At 33.1% G+C, this 23,130-nt stretch overlaps 1 protein-coding gene and 1 long non-coding RNA gene across 4 annotated transcripts; one reads left to right on the plus strand and one right to left on the minus strand.

Moving 5' to 3' along the window:
* Nucleotides 1-3,490: 3,490 nt before the first annotated feature.
* On the plus strand, nt 3,491-13,104 carry LOC126707278 (protein NARROW LEAF 1-like). 3 transcript variants are annotated; one of them, XM_050406869.1, is made up of 7 exons: nt 3,491-3,767; nt 4,887-4,919; nt 5,044-5,393; nt 7,387-7,530; nt 9,316-9,556; nt 10,523-11,023; nt 12,183-13,104. In XM_050406869.1, exons 1-7 carry the CDS (start codon nt 3,707-3,709, stop codon nt 12,617-12,619), a joined length of 1,767 nt encoding a protein of 588 aa, XP_050262826.1. In that variant the 5' UTR covers nt 3,491-3,706; the 3' UTR covers nt 12,620-13,104. The 3 variants fall into 3 exon arrangements, with proteins under 3 accessions (XP_050262826.1, XP_050262824.1, XP_050262825.1); XM_050406867.1 differs by having other exon boundaries at nt 4,887-5,393; XM_050406868.1 differs by lacking the exon at nt 3,491-3,767 and adding an exon at nt 4,329-4,398 and having other exon boundaries at nt 4,887-5,393.
* A 2,281-nt stretch (nt 13,105-15,385) lies between these two features.
* On the minus strand, nt 15,386-22,549 carry LOC126705877 (uncharacterized). The gene is made up of 2 exons (XR_007648446.1): nt 21,817-22,549; nt 15,386-21,555 (listed from the first exon to the last, which is right to left on the minus strand). It is a non-coding gene; the product is annotated as an uncharacterized LOC126705877 (long non-coding RNA).
* Between the last annotated feature and the right edge of the window lie 581 nt (nt 22,550-23,130).

The following is a 23,130-nucleotide window of genomic DNA, read 5'->3' on the forward strand; positions in this document are numbered from 1 at the left end:
TTAATTAAATGTCTTACATTTTAGAACCCCAGTTCACTATGGACGAATGAAAATTTAGGGGGTAAAACAATAGATGGATGGAGGCAAGAATGGAATGGAGTACTTTTTATTTTTTGTTTTGTCTCCTTCTTCTTCTTATTTTCTGGTTGGAGGGAAGGAAAAGAAAAAAGCACTAATTTCACCTATAGGACAATACAAATCCATAGGATAACTTGTAGCTAGCCACTATTGGCAAATAAATCTCCAAGGGACCACATTAGTTATGAAGAGAGAAAAGAAACAAAACAAGACAATTATTATGAATATGAATATGCTTTTACCACCTCTTTTATTTTGCCGACGGTGGTAAATTTTTCTTTCTTTTTGTTTTTTTTTTTTTTTTTTTTTTTTTTTTTTTTTTTTTTTTTATGGTATACATAAAGGGGCGGTAAAAGTAAAATAAATCTCCTTTTAGTTAAAAATTTGACAAGGAAAAAAGTGGTCGAACAGAGCAGAGTTTATGAAAAACCTCATAGGCTTGTAAAATTTTATATTTTGTGATGATTCATGGGATATATCCTATACCAGCCATAATTTTAAAAAGCAGACAGAGAATTGAAAAAGAAAAAAAAAATCTCAGGTTTTAGATCCAATTGTAGTTTAACCAGTGATTGAAATGTTTTAATTAATAATTATTTCACAGTAAATATAATTAATTATAATAAATTTATAATAATAACGAATATAATATTTTCTGAAAATATATATTAAAAAATAACTAAAAATTTGCAAGCTGTTTTACTATCTTTACAAACCAATAATCCTTCAAAAAGGTAAGGTTCCAAATTTCATGACGTAACATCACATTTTGATTAGTGCTCTTATACTCGACTACACGCTCTAATTGAAATAGATTGAAATTTATTGATCAAACACCAGATTTATCGAAAAACAAATTTCACATTAAGATCTCCACAAAATTCATTGTTTAATTAATTTATGCCAAAGATCTTTACCTAAATGTTATTAACAACTTTCTAAATTAGTTTTGGACCCTTCATTTCTTCTCCAAAAAAAAAAAAAAAATCTTTTCAAAGTTTTTTTTTTTTTTTTTTTTTTTTTTAAAGGTAGGTGTAGATTATACATTCAAAGCCATCATTATTGATTTTTTTTTTTTTTTTTTAAGATAGGTGTAGATTATACATTCAAAGCCATCATTATTATTCTTCTTTTTTTTTAGAGAGAGTTTCAACTTATAGAGTTCGTTCCTGATGATAATTTTTTATCATCAGATCAAAACACTAATCGGTTTTTAGTATAAATGAGAATTGAACCTCAGATCTTTTATTCAACAATCAGAAACTTTATCTGTTAAGCTAACTCTACCAAAGCCATCATTACTAATTGAAACCTCTCTGCACATTCCAATCTTTGTTTTCATTATTATACTATGCTTTAAATTTCACAATATCAACCAAATATATTATACAATTGAACACAATGCTTGCATATCTATAATCAAAATGGTCCAAATATTCTCTCTCCCATTTTATTATTGAATAATAAAAAAATAATCAAAACGAACCGTCCAATTCTAATTATTCCTCCTTCTTTTTTAATGAATTTTCATCTTTTTTTTTATATAAGTAGACCGAAATAGATGCCTGTTTATGATTGAACCGGCCGGTATGGTTTGGTTTTTAATACAACAATGCTGTCAGCATGCATCCAAATTAAGTGTTACTATCTTAGGGCAACCTTATATGATTGTATGAGCCAATTTGTAATTTCCTTGTTGAATTTATAGAATACCAAGGTGAGTGCTCTTGCAAATATCACCGTTCTTTTTCTAAAAAGGCCAGATTGTGGTGGAACCCATGTATGGGTACACCTATCCAATAATTGCATTTGTTGAATTTGTCACAAGCATGACATTGAGTTGGATACTTTTTTCAATTCTCTCTCTCTCTAAACCAAAGTTGAGCTGCAATTTATAATTTTGAAGTGGAAACTACAAATATAGAGATGATGAAAAGTAAGCAACACTAAGGATGCATTCCCTTCCAACAAGAAAGTGTCCTAAGCCATGATCTTTTTGGCATTCTAAGTGATACATTTAATATCATTGATATAGAAGCAGGGTTTGGTTTAAGAATCTATAGTTGTGTCTTTTTGTCAAACAAAATCAAGAAAAAGATATCATGACACAAGCTAGACCAGAATGATTAAATTTAAGCACTCCACAAACAAGAATATCATTAATCTTCTCATGTTCATATATTTTGTAGAATGAATTGGTTGATTTTAAAATTTTAACTCACTAATTAACATATCAAAGTGCATCACTACTGAACATCATGGATTATAGTACCATATTTTAGTAAAAGCATTATATACATTATTTGCTCATTAGTATTTTAATATGAGTATAGCGATCATAATTTGATGATTGAAAAGATTGGATGAAGATAATGTCAGGGACAAGATTAAGATAATGTCAGGGGATAAAATGTGACACTTGGAGAGAGAAAGAGAGAGAGAGATTCTTCTAGAAATACATTTTTTCTTCGACAAAGTCTACTGTTAAGATAGTATTTGAAAAGGAAAATAATGTAACTTTGGAAGTATTACAAAATAAGTATTTTTTTTCACAACTGTGCATATGAGTTATTGTGATTAGAGTAATATTACATTCACCTAAATCTACCATTAACATAATTTTTATTATGCAAAAATCACAACAAATTATATAAATAGTCGAAAAAAAAATTGTCTCCAACATTAACCCTTGAATGGAAAGAGAGAGAGGGTCTAAAATATCACTATTGAGATAAAACCCATTAGCACTTAGTGAAATTTGAAGATATGATCATTCGAGGGGCTGAGGGCACTTCTCCAATCTTTCGAACTCAACTTTTAATCACAACCTCAAAACATCAGACGGAAAACAAAAGCACCATAGAATAGAACCAAACAAAAACATCAAATGGAAAACAAAAGAACATAGAATAGAACCAAACAAAAGCAAGGATCACATTTCTACTATACTTGAAAAATTATTGAGAAGTAGTAGTAAAATTTAAATGTGTAAGAACAAAAGAGTACAAACCCTCTTGATCCATCACCCAATCCCAATAGGTGGAAATTGAATTATTTGGGATGAAGGGTGTGCTACTTTTAGGGAGCAAATGTGGATGGGCCCTTTTCCTCCCCACCATAAATAAATATCAATGGGATCCAATCCAAGGAACTATATAATTTTTCCTCCATTAAAATTTAAAATCCTCACGCCACTAAGTAGGAATTGTCTTGATCCATATGATATGATATGAAAGGCAAAAGGAAAAGATAAATGACAACAACATCAAAAAGAAAAAAAAAAAGAAAAGGAAAAAAGTGTGAATAAATATATAACCCTTTATTACAATAGAAGTATTTTTATTTTTATTTTTATACAAAAATAGCAGATACTTTGGATAGTTTTATAACCTTTATTTGCTTCTCTCGCTCTCTCTAATATAAAGGCCACCTCTTTCTATGATTAAAAAAGAAAAAGAAAAAAAGGCCATCTCTTTCTACTGCATACATAGTTAATAGCTCTTCACACTCTGTCACTTTGCAGGTACACGATAGCAATAATCTCTTTGCAGTGTGATCACAAGTGGTTGTGTACTGCCAGCTTGATCTGATAGATGATGGGTGTGGTGGGAAATTGGTACTATTGGGTATGAAAATATTCAAGAGCTCTTGCTTTGAGTCCTCCATCGCAGCTCCACCATTGCTGATCGGTGAGTTCAATCTGATTGCCTTCAAGTTTCAATTTTTTTTCATATATTCTATCTGGGTTTGTGGCTAAAGCCTTCAAGTTTCAATTTTTTTTTTTTTTTTTGGCTTTCTGGGTTTACTCTCTCTTCACTCATTATACACAGTATTGGATTTGGACCCTTTAATTTTGCCGACTATCCACACTTATCCATTTCAAGAAATGGTCATCTGGGTTTTCATTCCTCTTTTGAATACTGTCTCCCTCTTTAGCTTTATGGCCACTTCACTTGTCCTTTTGTTTCACTATTCTATTTCTGCATGAAAAGGTGAACTTTTTCCTATCCGGGTTTAGCATTAGTGTTTGTAAAAATTGCCATTTTTTCTTGCGGGTTTACTTGTCAGTTACTGTTTGACAAATAGTCTTTCATTTGAGAGCATTGAAGACAGTAGAGGACTAGAGGTGCTAAATATTTTGTTCTTTTTTTTCTTTCTTTGGTGTACGTGCTCAAATATTATTGGCCTCCTGTTTTAAGTTTGTGGAAAATTGACACATTGACTATTTGACTTCCACCACTTGTATTAGTATTATCCCTGAGTGAAGAGGTTAGAGAGCAATAGAGCAAAAAGTTTCTTTTTGGTAGGAAGGAAGAACTTGTAGGTCCTCTGATAGTCTTACTTACTCTTACATTTTACATTAAGATTAAGTTTTTATTTGTTTTGCCAATTTTATTAGGCTTTATTGATTAAATGGAATTTTTATAATTCACCTGTAGTTGTAGTTTGCTTTATGTTTTGTTACTTTAGTGTATCATAATCATGTTTCTTTTGCTGTATTTATAAGCTATTATTGGTTGCTATATGTGAAGTTTTCAAAAGTATACTCTAATAGGTTTCGATTCCTAAATTATAAATTTGAGCCTTGTGGTTTCATGGAGTTCTATGTTTTGTTAATTTAGTGTGATATAATCATGTATCTTCCCTATCTATGTCTATATAATCTATTTGTTGGTATAAGTGGAGAGTTCAAAAGTAACCTCTAATAGACTTGATTCCTAAATTTTAATTTTGAGCCTTGTATTTCATGGAGTTCCATGACTGTAAATTTGGATTTTTCTAAGAGACATCGAATCTATATTATGTAGGAGAGCTGAAAGATGGACAGGACCCGATTGGATGTAAGATTTCATCACTCAGGATCAACACAATCAGAGGAATCAGCTTTAGATTTGGAAAGGAATTACTGCAATCATTCTAATTTTCCTTTGTCATGTCCATCACCCCTTCAACCTTTTGCCTCAGGTGGTCAGCACTCTGAGAGCAATGCTGCCTACTTCTCATGGCCTACTTCAAGTCGATTAAATGATGCGGCAGAAGATCGGGCAAACTACTTTGGAAACCTTCAAAAGGGGGTGCTGCCTGAAACTCTGGGGCGGTTGCCAACAGGGCAGCAAGCTACTACCTTACTTGAGCTGATGACCATTAGGGCATTTCATAGCAAGATCTTGCGGCGGTTTAGTCTTGGTACAGCAATTGGGTTTCGAATTCGAAAGGGCATGCTCACAGATATTCCAGCTATTCTTGTCTTTGTTGCCCGTAAAGTTCACAGGAAATGGCTCACCCACATCCAGTGTCTACCAGCTGCCCTTGAGGTGGGGAAATTGTTACTTCTGGTTTTGCCTTGTGTTTCACATGTCTTGTAATGATTTCACTATACATTTGCTGAGAATTTATTTTTGATACATAGTAATCACTTTTTTAATATGAGGAGAATGCCCAAGTACAAGTGAACTATATAAGTGCATATCATAAAAAATAACAATCTAAAATTTAAAAGATTTATAAATTCTGATAGATATGATAGATAGGCACTACCTTAAACAGTCTCCCAGTTATACAAAGATCTCAAGAATAAAGATTTAATTGAAATTAGGTTAAAACTCAACCCATTCGATTGTCTGGCTATTCTTTTTCCTCCATATTATTTGCATAGTACATGGTGCAATTGAATTCCAAATCATATTATTCAAATGAAGACCATGTTTACCATTTCAGCATGCAAGCAAATCCACAACCAATCTTGACTTCACCCATTTAACTCCAAAGAGATAGAATACAAATGACCACAACTCTCTAGCCACCAAATAGTAGAGTAAAAGGTGATCTCCCAAATTATTACTACTAGCCTTACACAAAAAGAGTCAATCCACTATTGTTATTCCTCACTTACAAAGGTTATCCATTGTTAAAATTCTTCCCATGCAGCTGACCAACTTACACCCCTTTATGCTCTTCTATAGAAATCCAGTAGCACCATGCACTTTCAAAGATATGTTTAATCTTTCCCATATTAGAATATATATTATCATAAATATTAGAATATATAGTACCATAAATATGTAGACCATGGTTTTGTAATCACATAGACTACTATGGTTTTAGGGTTAACCATACGAAACGTAATGTATTCTTGTACCTGCTCTATATTGGATTCATGGTAACATATGATTCATAATGGTAAAGATGTATCCATTTGGGGCTTTTCGCCGTGGACATAGGCCATTAGACCGAGCCATGTTAATTATCTTTCTTTCGCTCTCTCTCTCTCTCTTCATCTTTTGATTTTAACATGATATCAGAGCCATGTTCTAGTCTAGTTCCCCAAAGGCTGCCAACTCACTCATGTTCTTCACCACTACACTTGTCCTCCGACCACAGTAGTCTTCTTTTGGCCTCCATCTATCATTGATGGTCGTCATTCGCTACTATCTTGCACATTCCAATTCACATCATGCCTGATTTACTCTATATTCTATCCAATCATTTATGGTCATGTTTTAATTCATGAGCTTACATTACAAACTCAATGAGTCTTCAAGCTTCCACCTTGAGTTTGAGAGGGGGGAGGGTATTAGAATATTACCATATATATGCAGACCATGGTTTGGTAGAATACCATGGGCAATTGTGGTTTGTAATGCCATATGCTACTATGGTTTTCGAGTTACCATTCTAAGCCAAATGTATTCCAATGTAACCCTGCATCTGATCATTGTAACATATAATTCAAAATTATAACGATGCAGTTGTTTGGGGCTTTCTACTATGGATGTAGCTGTCAGGCTAAACCATGTTAATTCTCTCTCTCTCTCTCTCTCTCTCTCTCTCCCCTTTTATTTTCTTATTTCTATTTTAATATATGTTTGTTGAGGATTATTTATGATCTTTTTAATCCTAGGTATTAGATTGTGTTAGAATCATGGTTAAATGATTAAATTCATCATTTCCTAATAGCTCAAGCTTTTGGGATAATCGGTAATTTATCATGGTAATTTATCAGATTGGTTATCGCATCAATTACAATTCTGGTCCAACTAACAATTTTTTTTTTAATTAAATTCTGTAGACATGATTGAAAGATAGAAAATACTTGAGGGGTTGAAAAATGTTAAAAGTATGACCTTTGACAGATTCCCAGCTTTCTGAAAATGAAACTGGATGTTCCAATATTTAAATGTGTTGAAATTTAAGGAAATTTAACTTATCGAAGAAAAAAATTTTGTTGAAATTTAAAATCTGTTATGATCTTGACCGATCTCTTATTTTTTACTCGGGAAGTTGAAGTTCCTTTTAATTTTGGGGCAGGGGCCTGGAGGTGTATGGTGTGATGTGGATGTTGTGGAATTCTCCTATTTTGGTGCACCTGCTCCAACTCCCAAAGAACAACTATATACAGAGCTCATAGATGGCTTGACAGGAAGTGATCCATGTATTGGCTCTGGCTCCCAGGTAATTTTTTTCTCTTTAACCAAACTCCCATTTCATGTGCTTGTTAAATTTCAGGGAAAACACTTGTTCACAGAACATAATGGAAGCAACTCTACCCAGTTTTGGAGAATTCTTGAAAATACCATGACAGAGCATTGATCAAGCTTTGCTGCATGGAAGTAGGAGTTTTTAAGAATTATTCTATAAATCTATATAATGTTGATCAAGATATCTACTAATCAAAAAATATTTATATTGATCAAAACCTCTTATCACTAGTTTTATTTATCACTCGTTGTAATATTTCTTCAGTAAATCATGACAATATTAATTGAACTGGTAATAATACTTATAAGTTTACATTTCAACCTTTGTTGTGATAACCAATGGTATGCTCTATAGTCTTTTCAGTGAAAACTATATTAAAAATAGGACGTTTTAACCATGAAATTTTATATAAAGAAAGTATATATTGAAAGCATTTTGATAGTGTATCACTTTTTTCCAATGAAACAACTGTTTAAAAATTTAACTATGAATGTTTGTTTAGAAAAAATAAAATTTGGAAACTTATTTATCACTTTTTATAATTTACCAATGAAAAGTGGGCCATCTATGACTCATGAAGAAAGCTATATCTACTCTTTTCTACCATTTGTAACGGTTGATTCTGAAAAGCTGCAAGAAAGATCTGGTAAGCCACCAGTAAGCGTTGTGATCTGACATCTATTTTGTGTGTGTGGGGCCTGATTTCTGGATCTGGGTTTAATGAATGCGAAATGATCACTAATCTAAGTTTTATTTCAACTCCTTTGTCATCTGTGATCGGTTAGAGCTAAATATCTTGACACCTTTGGTTCTAGTCTGAAAAAGTGAAGTATTTAGTTTTGTATCAATATATACACATTTGTAATCATCAAAATTAGATGACAGATTTGGGACCACCTTTGAGTGGGATGATGTCAACTGCTCACATGAAATGATGGGGAGATCTCAACAGCTAGCTTTTCATATTTGTTTTCTTCTCTTCATATTGGTATAGTATTTTTTTTAGATAAGTTGGCTCACAAAAAGGTTCTTTGTGAATTTCTTTATGTCATTGTAGCCTTTGGTGCAACAGCATTTGATCGAATACAGTCTGGCTTTTGGCTTTCTTAACTGGTGAATAATTGCATGGCCAATAGTTTGTGCCAAGATAGACTCTGCTGATGGTTTAGTGCAGATTGTCTGTGTGATTAGAACAACATTTATATGTTTTTAGGGAATTTTAGAAGGCGTGAATTATATATTTTCCCCCATACCTAATATGCTGAGACAACTTCTAGGGAGGACAAATGCTTGGTGAACAAGTAATCTTAGAAATGAGGAAAAAAAGAGAAAGAAAGTCGAGAGACATGTTTTTCAATGCTATCTTTGTATTCATGGTGTATGCTAGCAAGTCATTTACGAACTTAGCTGTCCATCAAAGGTTATGATTCTTATGAAATTGGATTGATGGCAGCTTATTTTCAGTTATGTGTTTCCTTTTAGCTGGTAAACTGTATTGCATAGTATTTGTAAAGCTTGTTATCCTTGTCTTGGTGATTCAACCATATTTTATTAACTTGTTAATTAATCATTATGCTTGGCCAAACTTTTTCAACAGCATTTCTTAAATAGTGAAAAACATTTGCAATGTTTTTGTTAGGTTGTTTACTATCTTTCGTTTCCTGAATCTCAATTTTCTAACAACATTTGTTACACACTAGTAGCTGGTGTCTTCACTTCTGCTCATGAAATTACCTAATTGCTTTTTTGCTTATATAGGTGGCAAGCCAAGGGACATATGGAACCTTGGGCGCTATTGTAAAAAGCCGAACAGGAAATAGACAGGTTGGTTTTCTCACAAATCGGCATGTGGCAGTTGATTTGGACTACCCAAATCAGAAAATGTTTCATCCGTTGCCACCCAACCTTGGACCTGGGGTGTATCTTGGTGCTGTGGAGAGGGCAACATCATTTATCACAGATGATCTTTGGTATGGCATCTTTGCTGGAACAAATCCAGGTAATGTAGTTCCAAATTGCAGTTATCGTTAACCTGGATTATTGGCAAAAACTTATAAGCTTGTTGTGAATTTATGAATCATATTGTAGAATCATGCTTCTGTAAAGTCCAGAAAGTTGCTATCTTGCTGTCTAAAAAAATAGTTGGGATCTTTTTTAAGACTGATCATTTAGTGGGTTCCAGTGGGGATACTGTCATGCAATATTTATAACTTAATCCTATGTGCTTTGTATTATGGGTATTACCCGTAGACCAGGCTGTTCTTTGGATCAAAATGGAGGCACCCAACCAAAATGACAATCTCAACCTTAAACTTATTGTCTTAATCAAAATGCACATTTCTCTCCTGCACCCTTGAACTGAAGCACTGCTAGCTCAACAGGTCAAGCTGTTTTGTAAAAATCAGTCATGTGCACTGTAAATCAGCCCAGACCAAACTAGGTTGTGCCTGTTTACACTGGTCTGAACATTGTGTGCCCTTCTAACCTTTTGATTAGTTGATTGTTGCTAATTTCCAAATGGTAGATTTTTAATGATATTGCTTGTAAAATGTTAATGCTTATTTAGGGGTGTAAAGTTATTGAGGCAGGAAATACTTTTTGCCAAATTTATTGAAACAAACTAGGGTAAGTTTATTGAATATTTTTTGTTATGTATTGCAATATGAGGGAGAAGGCTCATTTTAGCATTGCCTGCAGAAATCTATTTAATATTTAATCCTCTTTCTTGAGGATCTTTTGGCTTTGTGCTGGTTTAAACTATGAAGCTTATGTTTAAATCTGGTAGTATCGTTGATTAGTTTGGATGTCTTCTCGTTGGATCAATCCCTTATATATTTGTATATCTTACTAAAGCAATATTATTGATGATTTCACAATTGTCTGTATAACTTCATATATGTGGTAATGGGTTTCTCATTGTGTTCTGACCCCCACATATACCCATTACGATTTGGTGCCCATGCAGAAACATTTGTACGAGCTGATGGTGCCTTCATTGCTTTTACGGAAGATTTTAATATGCACAACGTGACTACAACTGTAAAAGGTGTGGGTCAGATAGGTGATGTCAACATCATAGATTTGCAGTCTCCCATTAACAGTCTCATTGGAAGGCAAGTGGTCAAAGTTGGAAGAAGTTCTGGGTTGACTACTGGGACCATAACAGCCTATGCCCTAGAGTATAATGATGAGAAAGGGATTTGTTTCTTCACTGATTTTCTTGTTGTTGGTGAGAATCAGCAGACATTTGACCTTGAAGGTGATAGTGGAAGCCTCATTCTCCTAACTGGTCAGAATGGGGAGAAGCCACGACCTGTCGGGATTATTTGGGGAGGGACTGCTAATCGAGGTCGGCTGAAACTAAAAGTTGGACAACCTCCAGAAAATTGGACTAGTGGAGTTGATCTTGGACGCCTTCTTGACCTCCTTGAACTTGATCTCATCACAACCAGTGAAGGGCTTCAAGGTTTGTGCTTCTGAATCAACATTATTTTTCCCATTGGTTACTTCTGTGGCCCATTTTGTATAGTATGGAGTCACATTCTTATCATATCACAAAAAAGCAAGACAGTATGGTAATATAGATATCATTTTTTGCCTCAAGGACTTAAATTGCTTTTGACACTCAAACTTAACTGTCAAACTTGGCTTTAATTTTAATTTGTTCCTAGGAATTGAAAGGGTAGAAATGGCTTTATTGCCCAATGGTACTTCGTTTAATGATAAGGTTGAAGGCAATTTATAATGGGTGTGGTGTTTAGGTTAAGGCGTCAAGTACGTGATTGGCCTGTGACTATATCATGTGTTCATGCCCACAGTTATGCAAACTTCTTTACATTATTACAAATGTAGACAATATAGAGAAAAGAAAATTATAGTGGGAACGAGTTAGGGAATCTTCAGAGAGAGAGAGAGAGAGGCTGAAAGTTTCATACCCATCTGATTTGGTGTGATATTGCACAAGTATTTAGTCTGTGTTTATTCTTGGAATTTTTTTTTTTTTTAATCTTTGTCCAAGATTTTCCAGAAGCACACTAAAAAAAAAAGTGTGTTACTTTCACTTTTCTGTTCTTTCAGTTGGAGTTAAATGTTTGGGACACATGGGAACACTTGTATAGTTGTAGGATAACATTGCTAGAATCAAACTAATTTGAGGTCACAGAGTAATTTACCATTAGTCTTTCTATGGAAATTCTATGCATGTTCTAATTTGGATTAACATCATTTTAGCAAAAGTCTTTCCAACTTCTTTCATCCAAGAGATTGCTGTGGAAAAGTAGCCTCCACATGTTATTTTTGAAGAGCATGTCTCTTGGCTTATCTTGGACCAAGCAATGGGTTTAAATTTCTTATGTAATTGTGAAACCCTTGTTAATAGGTATATACATAGATGACATGCTCTCACAGTTTCCTAAGTATGCTCATTTTAGGTTTGATGATGAAGAATTTAAGATACAATAGTGTCGAGACTCATTGTTTGGTTTTAAGCAAGCTGAGGACATGCATTCAGAAATTTGTGGGGTGACTCCTCAGGAGAAAGGGTGGAAGTTGGTCATAGCAAAATATCTTTGGCATGTTTATCACTGACTCACAATACCTTCTCTACTGTTTTTTGGGTAATATAGCTGCAGTGCAAGAGCAGATGAATGTTTCAGCAGCGGGAAATGATTCTACAGTTGGGGAGTCATCTCCAGCTGAGAGGGTGCCATTAAAAGATAAATTTGAAGAGAATTTTGAGCCACTTGGTTTGAAGGTCCAGCACGTTGTTCAAGTTGAAGGCGAGTCCTGTCAGGGCCGGAATCCACCATTCATCCACACCGAGTTTCATATAGAAAATGGGATTGACAAAACTCCAAATGTAGAACACCAGTTCATTCCAAGTTTTGCTGCCAGATCTCCAGTTCATCAAAGCAATCCAGAGAAACTTGCAGAATCTAAAAGTCTCTCAGCATTGAGGAATGGCTCTGATGAAGAGGTTTTTGTTTCTTTGCAGTTAGGTGAGCCGGAATCAAAGAGAAGAAAGCACTGCAATTCTACATTTAACATCGAAGAACCAAAATGAAGCAAGGACAAGAAAATTGACTCGGCTTACTTGGAGGGACATAATTGTTCCTCAATTTTGGCTTCATGTTGCTAGGCCTTAAAATTCCAAATTGCAAGTTTCTTTTAAGTGTCAAATTGCTACAAAAATATCAGGTTCCTGCCTCCTCTCAGATCAAATACATTCTTTTTAGCATGTTTTGGTCGAGGTTACAACTATAGGTTACATATGTGGGTCATACGTAGAGAAATGTGTAGGTGGTACTTGTGTTTAATTTTTCTTTCATATCATTTGGTTAAGTCATTGTACCATAAGCACTCCTGAAGTGGGAGTATGAAGATACTGGCAGTTAAGAATGTAAAATGTTATTTTTAGCGAGCCACCTTGGTTATTTAGCACCAAATAGAAGTCTCTCTTTTCTTCTTTTTCTTTTTTTCTTTTTTAAGTAAAGCATTGTGTATATGTATTTCTACTCTACTATTAAATGAAGCAAACTCTTATAATGATCCTTGAATGTTGTAACTTAGAACCTTTAATTGAATGTCTCAGAAGGTTTTTTTTTTTTTTTTTTCCTTGTGGAAAACTGAGCCTCTTCCAAAAGTAAAATGTTTCTTGTGGCAATGCTCACTTGAGTATGCCAAACCTTTGTTAAGGGACGAATTGGTTGGACTGGCTTAGACTCAATTGCCGCAACTCCAGCTGCTATGGAGCCTCTGAGATTGCCTGGAGTATTATCTTCCCCTTAGGAATATGGAGCCTGTGGTTGCAAAGAAACCAAGTGGTTTTCAATGTGGTCAGTCCCCATGGTGATTTGAAATCAGATGTCCTGGCTAAAGCAGCAGAATATGTTTACGTAGGAGTCAACTCTCGCTTCTCTCCTACCCGCTCTATCATTCAAATCAAATGGCTGCATCCCCCCCTGAATTGGGTGAAGCTAAACTCAGATGGGCCTTCCTTGGGTAATCCCGGTCAGGCTGGAGGTGGTGGGCTTATTAGAGATTCTAATGGAGTTTGGATTGGAGGGTATGCTAGAGCTAATGGGATCATCACGAGCGTAGCAGCTAAGCTATGGGCGTTAAGAGATGGAATTAATGTGTCTTTCCCTAAATCTCCTAACTGTTGAAGTTGAGTTAGATGTAAAGCTGGTAGTTGATCTTCTCAGCAAAGCAAATGAACCTTCAAATGCGAATGATACCATTTTGGCGGACTGCAAGGAAGGGCTGAAGCGTATTCCAATGATTAAAATCCAACACTATTATAGGGAAGCCAACAAATGTGCTGATACTTTTGCACAACGAGGGGTTAATCTTACCCAAGAGTTTGTCATTTTTGTGGAACCTCCTGCTGATGTTATGTTTTTGCTTAATTTAGATATTACTAGAGTGATGGTTAATCACTCTGTGCCTTCTGTTTCTGTTGCTGGTTAGCTTTTGTAATTTTTCTTCTGATTACCAAAAAAAAAAAGTGTACAATCACTGTAAAGTTGAGGGTTCAAGATGGGCATAGATAAGTGATTCTTTGTTGAAATGATCACTTTTTCTTCTAATTTTTATTATTTCATCTTCAGCATGCCAAGGAGCTGCTTTTTACAAATGTGGGGTGTCAAAAGCTTCTCTAATATTCTTTGTTTCACTACAGAACTCTTCAACAGAGATATTCCTAACAACTGAACTGGCAATGCAAGTTTTGAATTAAAGATTTGAAATTTAACTCAACTTTTTAGCTGATAGAAGTACTGATGGATCCATAGTAAGCAAGATAGCATCTCTGTTTGAAAGTGATGGAAGTAACTTCTACAGCAACAACCGTAAAGAGATTCAGATTTGGGATAGATCTGAGCAAAAAATAGTCAAGCTCAACAATGACACAACACTTACAAAACAGGCTGTCTATCTTGATAATGGATTAAGAATTTAAGATAGTCACTTCATACAGCTACGACAGATGATTTCACCAGGGTCCCTACAGGGATATAGAAGGAGATTACAATGAATTTTTTTTATGCTTTAAAGAGAGTGGACTTTGCTTTCTGCCTTTATGTATTGTTGGTCTCAACTCTCAAACCCCACTCTTCTCTCATCTGCAATAGCCCATATAACTAGTTGCTTTAAGCATAAAAGAAATCATATTCCATAATCCCCTTTCTATTTGACTAGATCAGTCATACAATATTGCTGGGAAAGAGGCAATTATTTGACAACTGGTCTCATAATCAGAATTTTCAAGCTAATAATGGACTTATCAACAATTATTCTGATTATATATATATATATATATATATATTTTTTTTTTTAATTCGATAGTCACAAGCAAGGGGATTTGACACCAGAATAAATAAATCTATAAGTTTTAATATTAATCTTAGATCTGTAACCAAGAGCTTTATAGTTTAATTGATACCTCTCCATGCACAAAATGCTTGGAGGTTCGAGGTGAAAAGTTCGAGCTGTGCGGTTAGGAACTGTAACTATATTTTTTTAGGGAATGCTACTAATTTAATATGAGCAAGATGTAGGTACAGTACTTAGGTGCTGTTCCTTAGTTTCCCATTTTTCTCATGGGAAGAAAGTGTATTTTTTAGTTAAGTAACCACATGGTTAAATCTTAAGAAAGAAACCTAAGAAACAACACCTAAAATATTGTATTTAAGTTTTGTCCATTTAATATATACTAATAAGATTAAAACATGCCAAACAAATTTTACATATATAATTAAAATGTGGTTATGGCCACAAAGGTCATCTCCTATCTTTTATGCTAGGATGTATGTACTCTTGCTTTCTGCCATTGACTAATAAAAAATGAGGATCACAAATAATATAAATGAATAGAAATACGTAATATTTCTAGTGTTTTCTCTTATTATTTGTTTCATATATAACTAGGAATCTTTTGAATTAACTATGAAGCATATAACAACCTATGAGGTTCCATTGATGTTTATTGCCATAGATCGATCAAGGCCTCACTTGTCTTGCGTTGCAATTTGACCATACTCGATTGTTCCGACTAAAGAACTATCCTCGGAGTCTTGATCAGCTAAGTGGCCCTAAGCTCAGCAGAATGCCTTCAAATGACTGATGGTTGCAGTAAGGCCTAATACGTTGGGCTAGGCCAATGAGGCTCCTTACTCAAATTGAACTCTCTGAGCAATTTCCTCTCCAAATTCCTTCACGGTTACAAGAAAATGTCGTGTATATTTTCTTCCACTTATAATTGGAGGGTCCCACCATTTATGAGTGGAATGAAGCATACATCCGAAATAAATTATACTTCCTTTATGATTACACTTTTTTTTAGTCCAAGTAAATGAAACGAAAAATCTCAAGTTCTATGGAATGATCCTATCACTCTGGGATCAATAAGATAGATTCAACCCACAATGACCCTCTTTACTTGATTCACAAGGGTGCAATCATCATTTGATGACTTTTGCTTTAAATGACATTGTTCACTTTGATTTATGTGAGGGATAAGAGTGCATGTAATAAATGGCTACAAAAATGTTGCATTTTGTGGATTTCAATGTGGTAGTTTACCAAAGAATAAAATAATTTTTCTCATTAAAGGGCTCCATCTCTAACTTTGTGCTCGCCATTGATAAGAACTACTTGAATCAATAAAATAATAGAATTAGTGCACCATTGTAGATTTCAAAACCAGTAAAATAATCTCAAAAAAACTTCTCCTATCATGGGCTGAACTTAACCCTCCAACTCTTTATTTAATAAAGTAATTTGTTTTATCAAAAAAATAAATAAATAAAGTAATTTGAAAGATCTGGGAAACCATCCAAGCAAGCTTTACAAAGTTTAGGCCTGCGCGCATAAGCATTTTATATTAACTTGGAAAGTAATAATAATCATCTGTCAAAAGTATTGAGAACTCTTTTGGAAATGTAAATGATGTTTTGAATGTATTGCATCATAAAAGAGAAATAAAATTAAAGAAAATCTTTTTATAAAAAACAATCATATAACAAATAAATACACAGAGAATGAATTGTACCTTGTCCATAACCGTGAGACGTCTCTTCTCTTGGTTAATTTCCTTTGGATAACTACCCATTACTTCTAATAATTACTCACGTCAAACTCTATAAACAGGGTAATATAATATAACCACTGGATATATAGAAGTGTGTGTGTAAAATATATGTGAGGAAAAAAAAAAAAAAAAGTTCTCTCTATTTCTACTCAGAATATAAGAGTTCTTAAGCGACAAATTCATGTGTCTTGTTTTAGTTGCAAACATCAACATGACTAAGATATGGAAGAATTGTCCACAATTTGCAGCAACCATTGAATTGATCCTAAAGTTATGCACTCTTTTTCTTTGGGGGGTTTAATATATGAATGCTGTTCCTCGTAGTAAAAAGTGATATACATTATACCATGCTTCTGCGGAGGAAAAGCTACGATGCTAATTACAATTTAACAGCAATTCCAGTATGTATGTAGGAATGACTTTTACAAATTAACCTTTCTTATTTCATGAATATAAAGGCTAGCTCCACAATTAATTAATTCACATGCAATACTATACATAGCTTCTAGTACCGCACGTGCATGGTTCGTTTGATTTTGACATGCAGATTAAGTCACCTCATTAATCATCATGTCATTCTAGATGAACTGAATTTGCTATATAATCTTTAATATATGTATAGCATTTTTAGAATTATATAATGTTAGGGTAATGCTAATTTTATATATATATATATATGGTGTTGTGTCACCACCCTAGCAAGTAATTAAACTCTAATCACCTTTCCTCATCATGTCTGATTGCTAAAGCATATGTGTGGTGATGGCAAAAAACAATGTAGCAATCATAATAATGATTTGTTTACAGCTATCGTGTCAGGCATATTAATTAATTGAAAGGAAATATTATGTCAGCTATCCATGTGGAATAATCAAAAAGCTTTGCCCATAAAATTATTTTTAGAAAAGACACTTGGATAATATTTGCCAATGATGGGCATAGCTTTGATGTAGAGAAAGCTCTGTCCAAGCGATCCTTATATTAACGTCCACATAAAGTCATGTATGTAACAAAAAATACATACTTTCTATGTGTTCAAATTTGATTAGTTAAGGATGACAATGGATCAAATTTAGTGGGTTTTTTATTTATTTATTTATTATTATTATTGTGGTCAACTGTAGTAATTATAGGGTTTAAAAAAATGATTTGGACTTCGTATTAGGTTTGGGTTCACATTTTAAGCTTGCTAGGATTTGGACCCGGTTACAAAGCTAAACAACTTAAATACTCTTATTATTAATTTTGTATACCAAAAAAAAAAAAAAAAAAAAAAAAACCTAGAGTTTTTACAACAAAAGTAAGAGTACCCTCTTTTTTTTTTCTATTAAAATATTATTTAGTTTAGTGTAAGAATTATTACTAATGCTGGAATTATATTATCCAATTTTAAGTTAACCTGACCTAATAAAACTTGTTTGACCCAACTCATACCAAGATAAACAAGTCTGTTTGTGACAAGTTGGTGTTCTTCAAATGTAAATAGATCTACATTGGAATGAAATTTCTAAAATTTAATAGGGTATGTAAAATACTTAGAAGATTTAGATTTGGGTTTGGAAAGACTTTTTCGTACAAAACTAAACCAATTTCCCTTCGTATAATCAGCTTCTATATTAGTTTCAAATTTTTAAAAAGATAATAACGATTAAAAAAAATTTAATTACCATATGATGGAAATCAAAATAATGCAACTATAATGATAGAAGTACTTCATTAGCATTGTAAAATTAACTATAAAAAAGCACTAAAAAGTCAAAGCCATTACCTTTTTTATTTTATATATTTTTTATAATAAAGTTACAAGATGATGGAAAGATTTGAATCTTGGATGTTATAGAAACATCAAGAGATACCAACTAATTGAACTACAAAAATCTTGACCAGTAATTACCTATTTATTATTAAATAAACACCGTTTCTTTTTGTAAGGGTTAAAACTTAAAACACTCCATGCAATGGACATCACATCTCAAACTTGTATTTCCAGCAAAGGATCAATCTATGGCCACAATACACAAGATGAACAATAGTTCTAAGACCAATTTTTTACATGAAGTGTTAGAGATATCAAGGCCCACTCTTAATCAAGGCATAATTATTTTGTATAATTCCTTCGATTTAGAGAGATAGAACTACTAAAGCTGCTCCCTCTAGAACTAGTTTAAATTTATGATATCTAGGATGTGTTTGGATACCGCTTATTTTGCTAAAATTGAAAAATTATTACTTAAAGTACTGTAGATAAAGGTAAAAGTTAATTAAAATAGTATAGTGAAGCCCATAAATAGTGTTAAAAAGTGCAGTGGGACCTATAAATAGTAGAAAAAATAAGCTAAATAGTTAAATAATTTTCATTTTTCATCATAACCCAAACGCATACCTAATCTTACTTAGAGTACAAGAAAGATAATTCTAATTATACTTGTAGTACAAATATTATAACTCTAGGTTAATCTATCGTGAATCTAGGATCTAGTCTACTAGTCTAGGTTCATTATACAAGATTCATATTTTCCTATATACTAATCATGGTTCCAAAGTTATGTGTGGCATGTTCTAACATGGTATCTTAGCTATATTTGATCTTTTCTAATAATAAAAATCTAAACTCGCTTTATTTCTTTGGATTCTATTGGAATGGAAAATGCCTATGTGATACATTCAGGAGAATAAACATAATCAGGATTGTTAGCAAGGGAGACAAATTAAGAATATATATCCTTAATTTTCCTAGATCTAAAGTAGTTAAAAGTGATCATTTCTTTTCCACTAAATTTGGAAAATGTTGCATGCAATCACATTTTCAATTAGATCAAAAAGAGAGGGAAAATGTATTCACATGTGAATGATATAATTAGTTATGTGATGAAACCCCACATCAGAAAATAATAACAAGAATGAGTGGTTAATATAACATAACTGGGTCCAAACCTATAGACTTATACTTTTGGATAAAATGATATCCCTATATGTTATACTAACCTCTCAATTGGAGTCTCCCTAAGGCATTATCTCCCCCAACAAATGGTATTAGAACTGATGGTTCAATTAGGCAAGTGTTCATTAGTGGAAGTAGAATTAGGAAAACTATCATGTCTACTCCAACCATGGTTGAGTGAAGGTTTTATTGGGTGTGTTGGTGATTCCTATGGTTGTGCAAGGAAAACTTTCATATTCACTCCATTCATAGTTGAGTAAAGTGCTCTTTATTGGTGATGATGCATGACACTTGAATTCGTAAGAAAAAGGTGTCCATTCAAGGGGAAGACCAAACAGAGAGATTTGGTGACATATTTACACGTGAGTTTTGTAATTAGTTCTTTTTTTTTTTGAGAAATAATTTTGAAATTAGTTATGTGGTGAAATCCTACATTGAATAATAACTACTACCTATATAGGCTTAAGGTTTTTGTTCAAGTAGTGTTTTTATATGTTATATTAACTTTTCAATTGGGTTTTTCTCAAGATATTATCTCCCAATCAAAAAAAAAAAAAAAAAATCCTAATTTCAATCCAATCAAATCTTTACTAATAATTTCCATATTAATTTAGAGCGAATTCTTCGTACTCCTTTGATCAGTTATATAGCATGGATTTCATTACCACTAATTACTCCTACTTCCCATTCTGTCTGAGCAGTACAAACTTAAGATTTAAAATGAAGAATGAAGAATGAAATTAAAGTAATGATAATGGTGAAATTCTCTCTTCAATATTACATTGACATTCAATAACACAAATAAAATACTTTATTTTATCTATATTCTACCGTGAGAAATGAAACTTCCAATGAAAAAACATCTATTTTAAGGGGTTCTTGCATGTCCAGTGAAAGTAATGAATTTTAAACTGACCGATTACCTATGTATTGTGCAAATGAAAACCAAGATAGCATTACAATTATATATATTGTAGATATAAAAGTCTTCTTTTTTTCTTTTTTCTTTTTTATTATGATTAAAAAGTCTTGATTACTTCACTGGTAGATACAATATTATTGACTAAAGCACAGTAAAAACTCCAAATTGATAACTCAGTTGCAAGTATATGATTACTAATATTGTGTTGTCTTGTTAGTGGCCATTTAAAAAGTTAGGTCATGACTCATGAACACCAAACTGGACACGTAATAGAACATGACAAGGAAACAACCATGAGTCGTACCTTTCTGAAAAGATGTATGAAAAGGCACAGATCACAGATGAATGAGCTAGCTACTAGCTAGATATAGAAAGACCATAAACAGATAATAGAGCAGGCATCCAATTTGTTCAACATGATGAGCCAAAATATTCATAAAAAAAAAATAAATAAATAAAAACATGATGAGCCAAAAGTACAAATATGATTCATTAGTGATCTTGTTGCCATGTGTTGGGAATTTGTTTACATTGTGATTCCAGACATTACCAACAAAAAATCAGGACAACAAGGTGCACAGATAGACATGCCTAGCAAGAGATTAGATGAGATAAATTTTCATTTTCAACACTTTGCAGTTATCAATAGAGACATGATTAGTTTCATTAAGATATATAAATAAATCAATCAATAGACAACCACTGGTACTGGCTGAGTTGAAAACTCATGCAGTACTTTGACTTGGACAAGCAGATGTGTGCATGCATATCTTCATGTCATGTATGTATGTATGCACATGAAATTTGGATATATATCCCCTAATTGGAGAACAAAATAATGAACTTTAAATGAGAAATAGAAATGCATAATCACTGGGATGATTTTCTAGTTCTAAATCACAGAAAAGTCACTTAAGAAAAAGGTTAAATGTACCTGGAATGCATTTGTAGATTCTGAGCCATTAGAATATATATATCCCCAAAGAAGCCATATTTGCAAAAATTTCTTTCATTGTTGGAAGTGAGTGATTGAAGCTGCAAGATGACCTGATTGAACCATACCTATAAAGCTGAAGTTGAACCATATTTGTTTTCCAATTGTTTCTAACCCCTTGGCTTACTCGAAAACCCCTTTAAAAAACTAATTAAATATATATATACCTATATATAGCATGTTCTTAGAGTGAAATCAAGGTACCATTAAAGGGGTATATATATAGGTGAATCTTGCACCAAACCTATTTTGCTATATATATCTAAATTTTTTGGTGCAAGATTCACCAAAGAGTGATAACTATAGGTTCTTACCAGATCATGCTGGCAGCTTCAACCTCTCAAACCAACATGTACCAGACAAGTGAGATCCATGGATGAACCAAAACCTAGAAGAGCCATAGTGTTTGGCCTTGATTTGTTGGAAAAATTAAGGGCTTTTAAAGAAACCCCAGAAGAGTCAGTTGCACATCTGGAGATTGACAGAGAGGAAAGCACGAGACATGCATGGTTTAGAGAGGTAAGCCTCGTGACTCACTCTCACTGTCACAATCCTCTCCCCCATCTACATAAATGTTTATGCATCACTCTATCTTCAGCCTCTTCATCTACTGTGCCATAGAACCGGCTATTTAATGGTGGATTTTGGCTTCTTACAGCTATTGACACTGACCTATTGCCTCTCTCTCTCTCTCTCTCTCTCTTCAATGTTTATATTATTTTTCACATTAAAAATGATATATACAGGGGACCATGCTTTAGCATATTGATAAACTCTGCTCAACTCAAATTAGCTGTTCTTTTTTCTTTTCTTCTTTTTTTTTAATTTTTTTTTTTTTACTAATACCGAAAGTCTCAAAAGAATAACAGTAATAGAAGTTAAAAATCAAAAACACCATAAGTGTTAATTAGTGTCCAACCCAAGGGCAAGGTGCATGCATGTTAATAAAAAGTGCCTTTCGTTCTTTTTCTTTTTCTTTTTTTTCTTTGTGTGTGTGTGGTTATAAGCATCAGAAGATGATGCTTGGTATATCTAAAGAAACTACTAGATCCATCAAACAGTTGACTTGGATCACCAAATCTTGAGCTTCTTTAATCAAATAGATTCATAAAACTGTTGATTGACACCTGGTCAGTTTTTTTTTTTTTTTTAAGAAAAAAAATAGATACACATATATCCTTTACATCATGTTACCCTCTATACCTAAAGAAGCACCAAGCTACAGAAGATACCACTAGCTTGGTGATTGCTTTAAATTTGTGTACAATCTTGAAAACTATTTAGTCCAAAGGGTAGGTAACTGATTAGGTTTTTTTAAAATTTATTATTCTATATATATATAGGATTTAAAAATTTATGACATTTATTTCATAATAATTGTTTTTTACCATTTGACCAAAACACCAATAGATTTATATTTTGAGTGTAAATGATCGAGATTCAGATTTACTCAAGATACTTATTTGACAGCAAGAAATTTTAATTTACCAATTAACCTAATTAGAATCCATTGTTTAGGGTTTCATGAGTTATTAATTAATTAATTATATATATATACACACAAAAACCAGCTAGAAGAGGGTGTCTCCATGTGCTAATTAACCGCTCCTGTCCCTACAGCTATACAA

Source organism: Quercus robur, chromosome 11, assembly GCF_932294415.1.
Source record: "Quercus robur chromosome 11, dhQueRobu3.1, whole genome shotgun sequence".
Taxonomy (NCBI): Eukaryota; Viridiplantae; Streptophyta; class Magnoliopsida; order Fagales; family Fagaceae; genus Quercus; species Quercus robur.

Coding starts and splice junctions, on each gene's coding strand:
- LOC126707278 (XM_050406867.1), top strand. CDS start 4,899: ATGGACAGGACCCGATTGGATGTAAGATTTCATCACTCAGGATCAACA. Junction 5,394..7,386: donor GTCTACCAGCTGCCCTTGAG/GTGGGGAAATTG, acceptor ATTTTGGGGCAG/GGGCCTGGAGGTGTATGGTG. Junction 9,557..10,522: donor CTTTGCTGGAACAAATCCAG/GTAATGTAGTTC, acceptor GTGCCCATGCAG/AAACATTTGTACGAGCTGAT.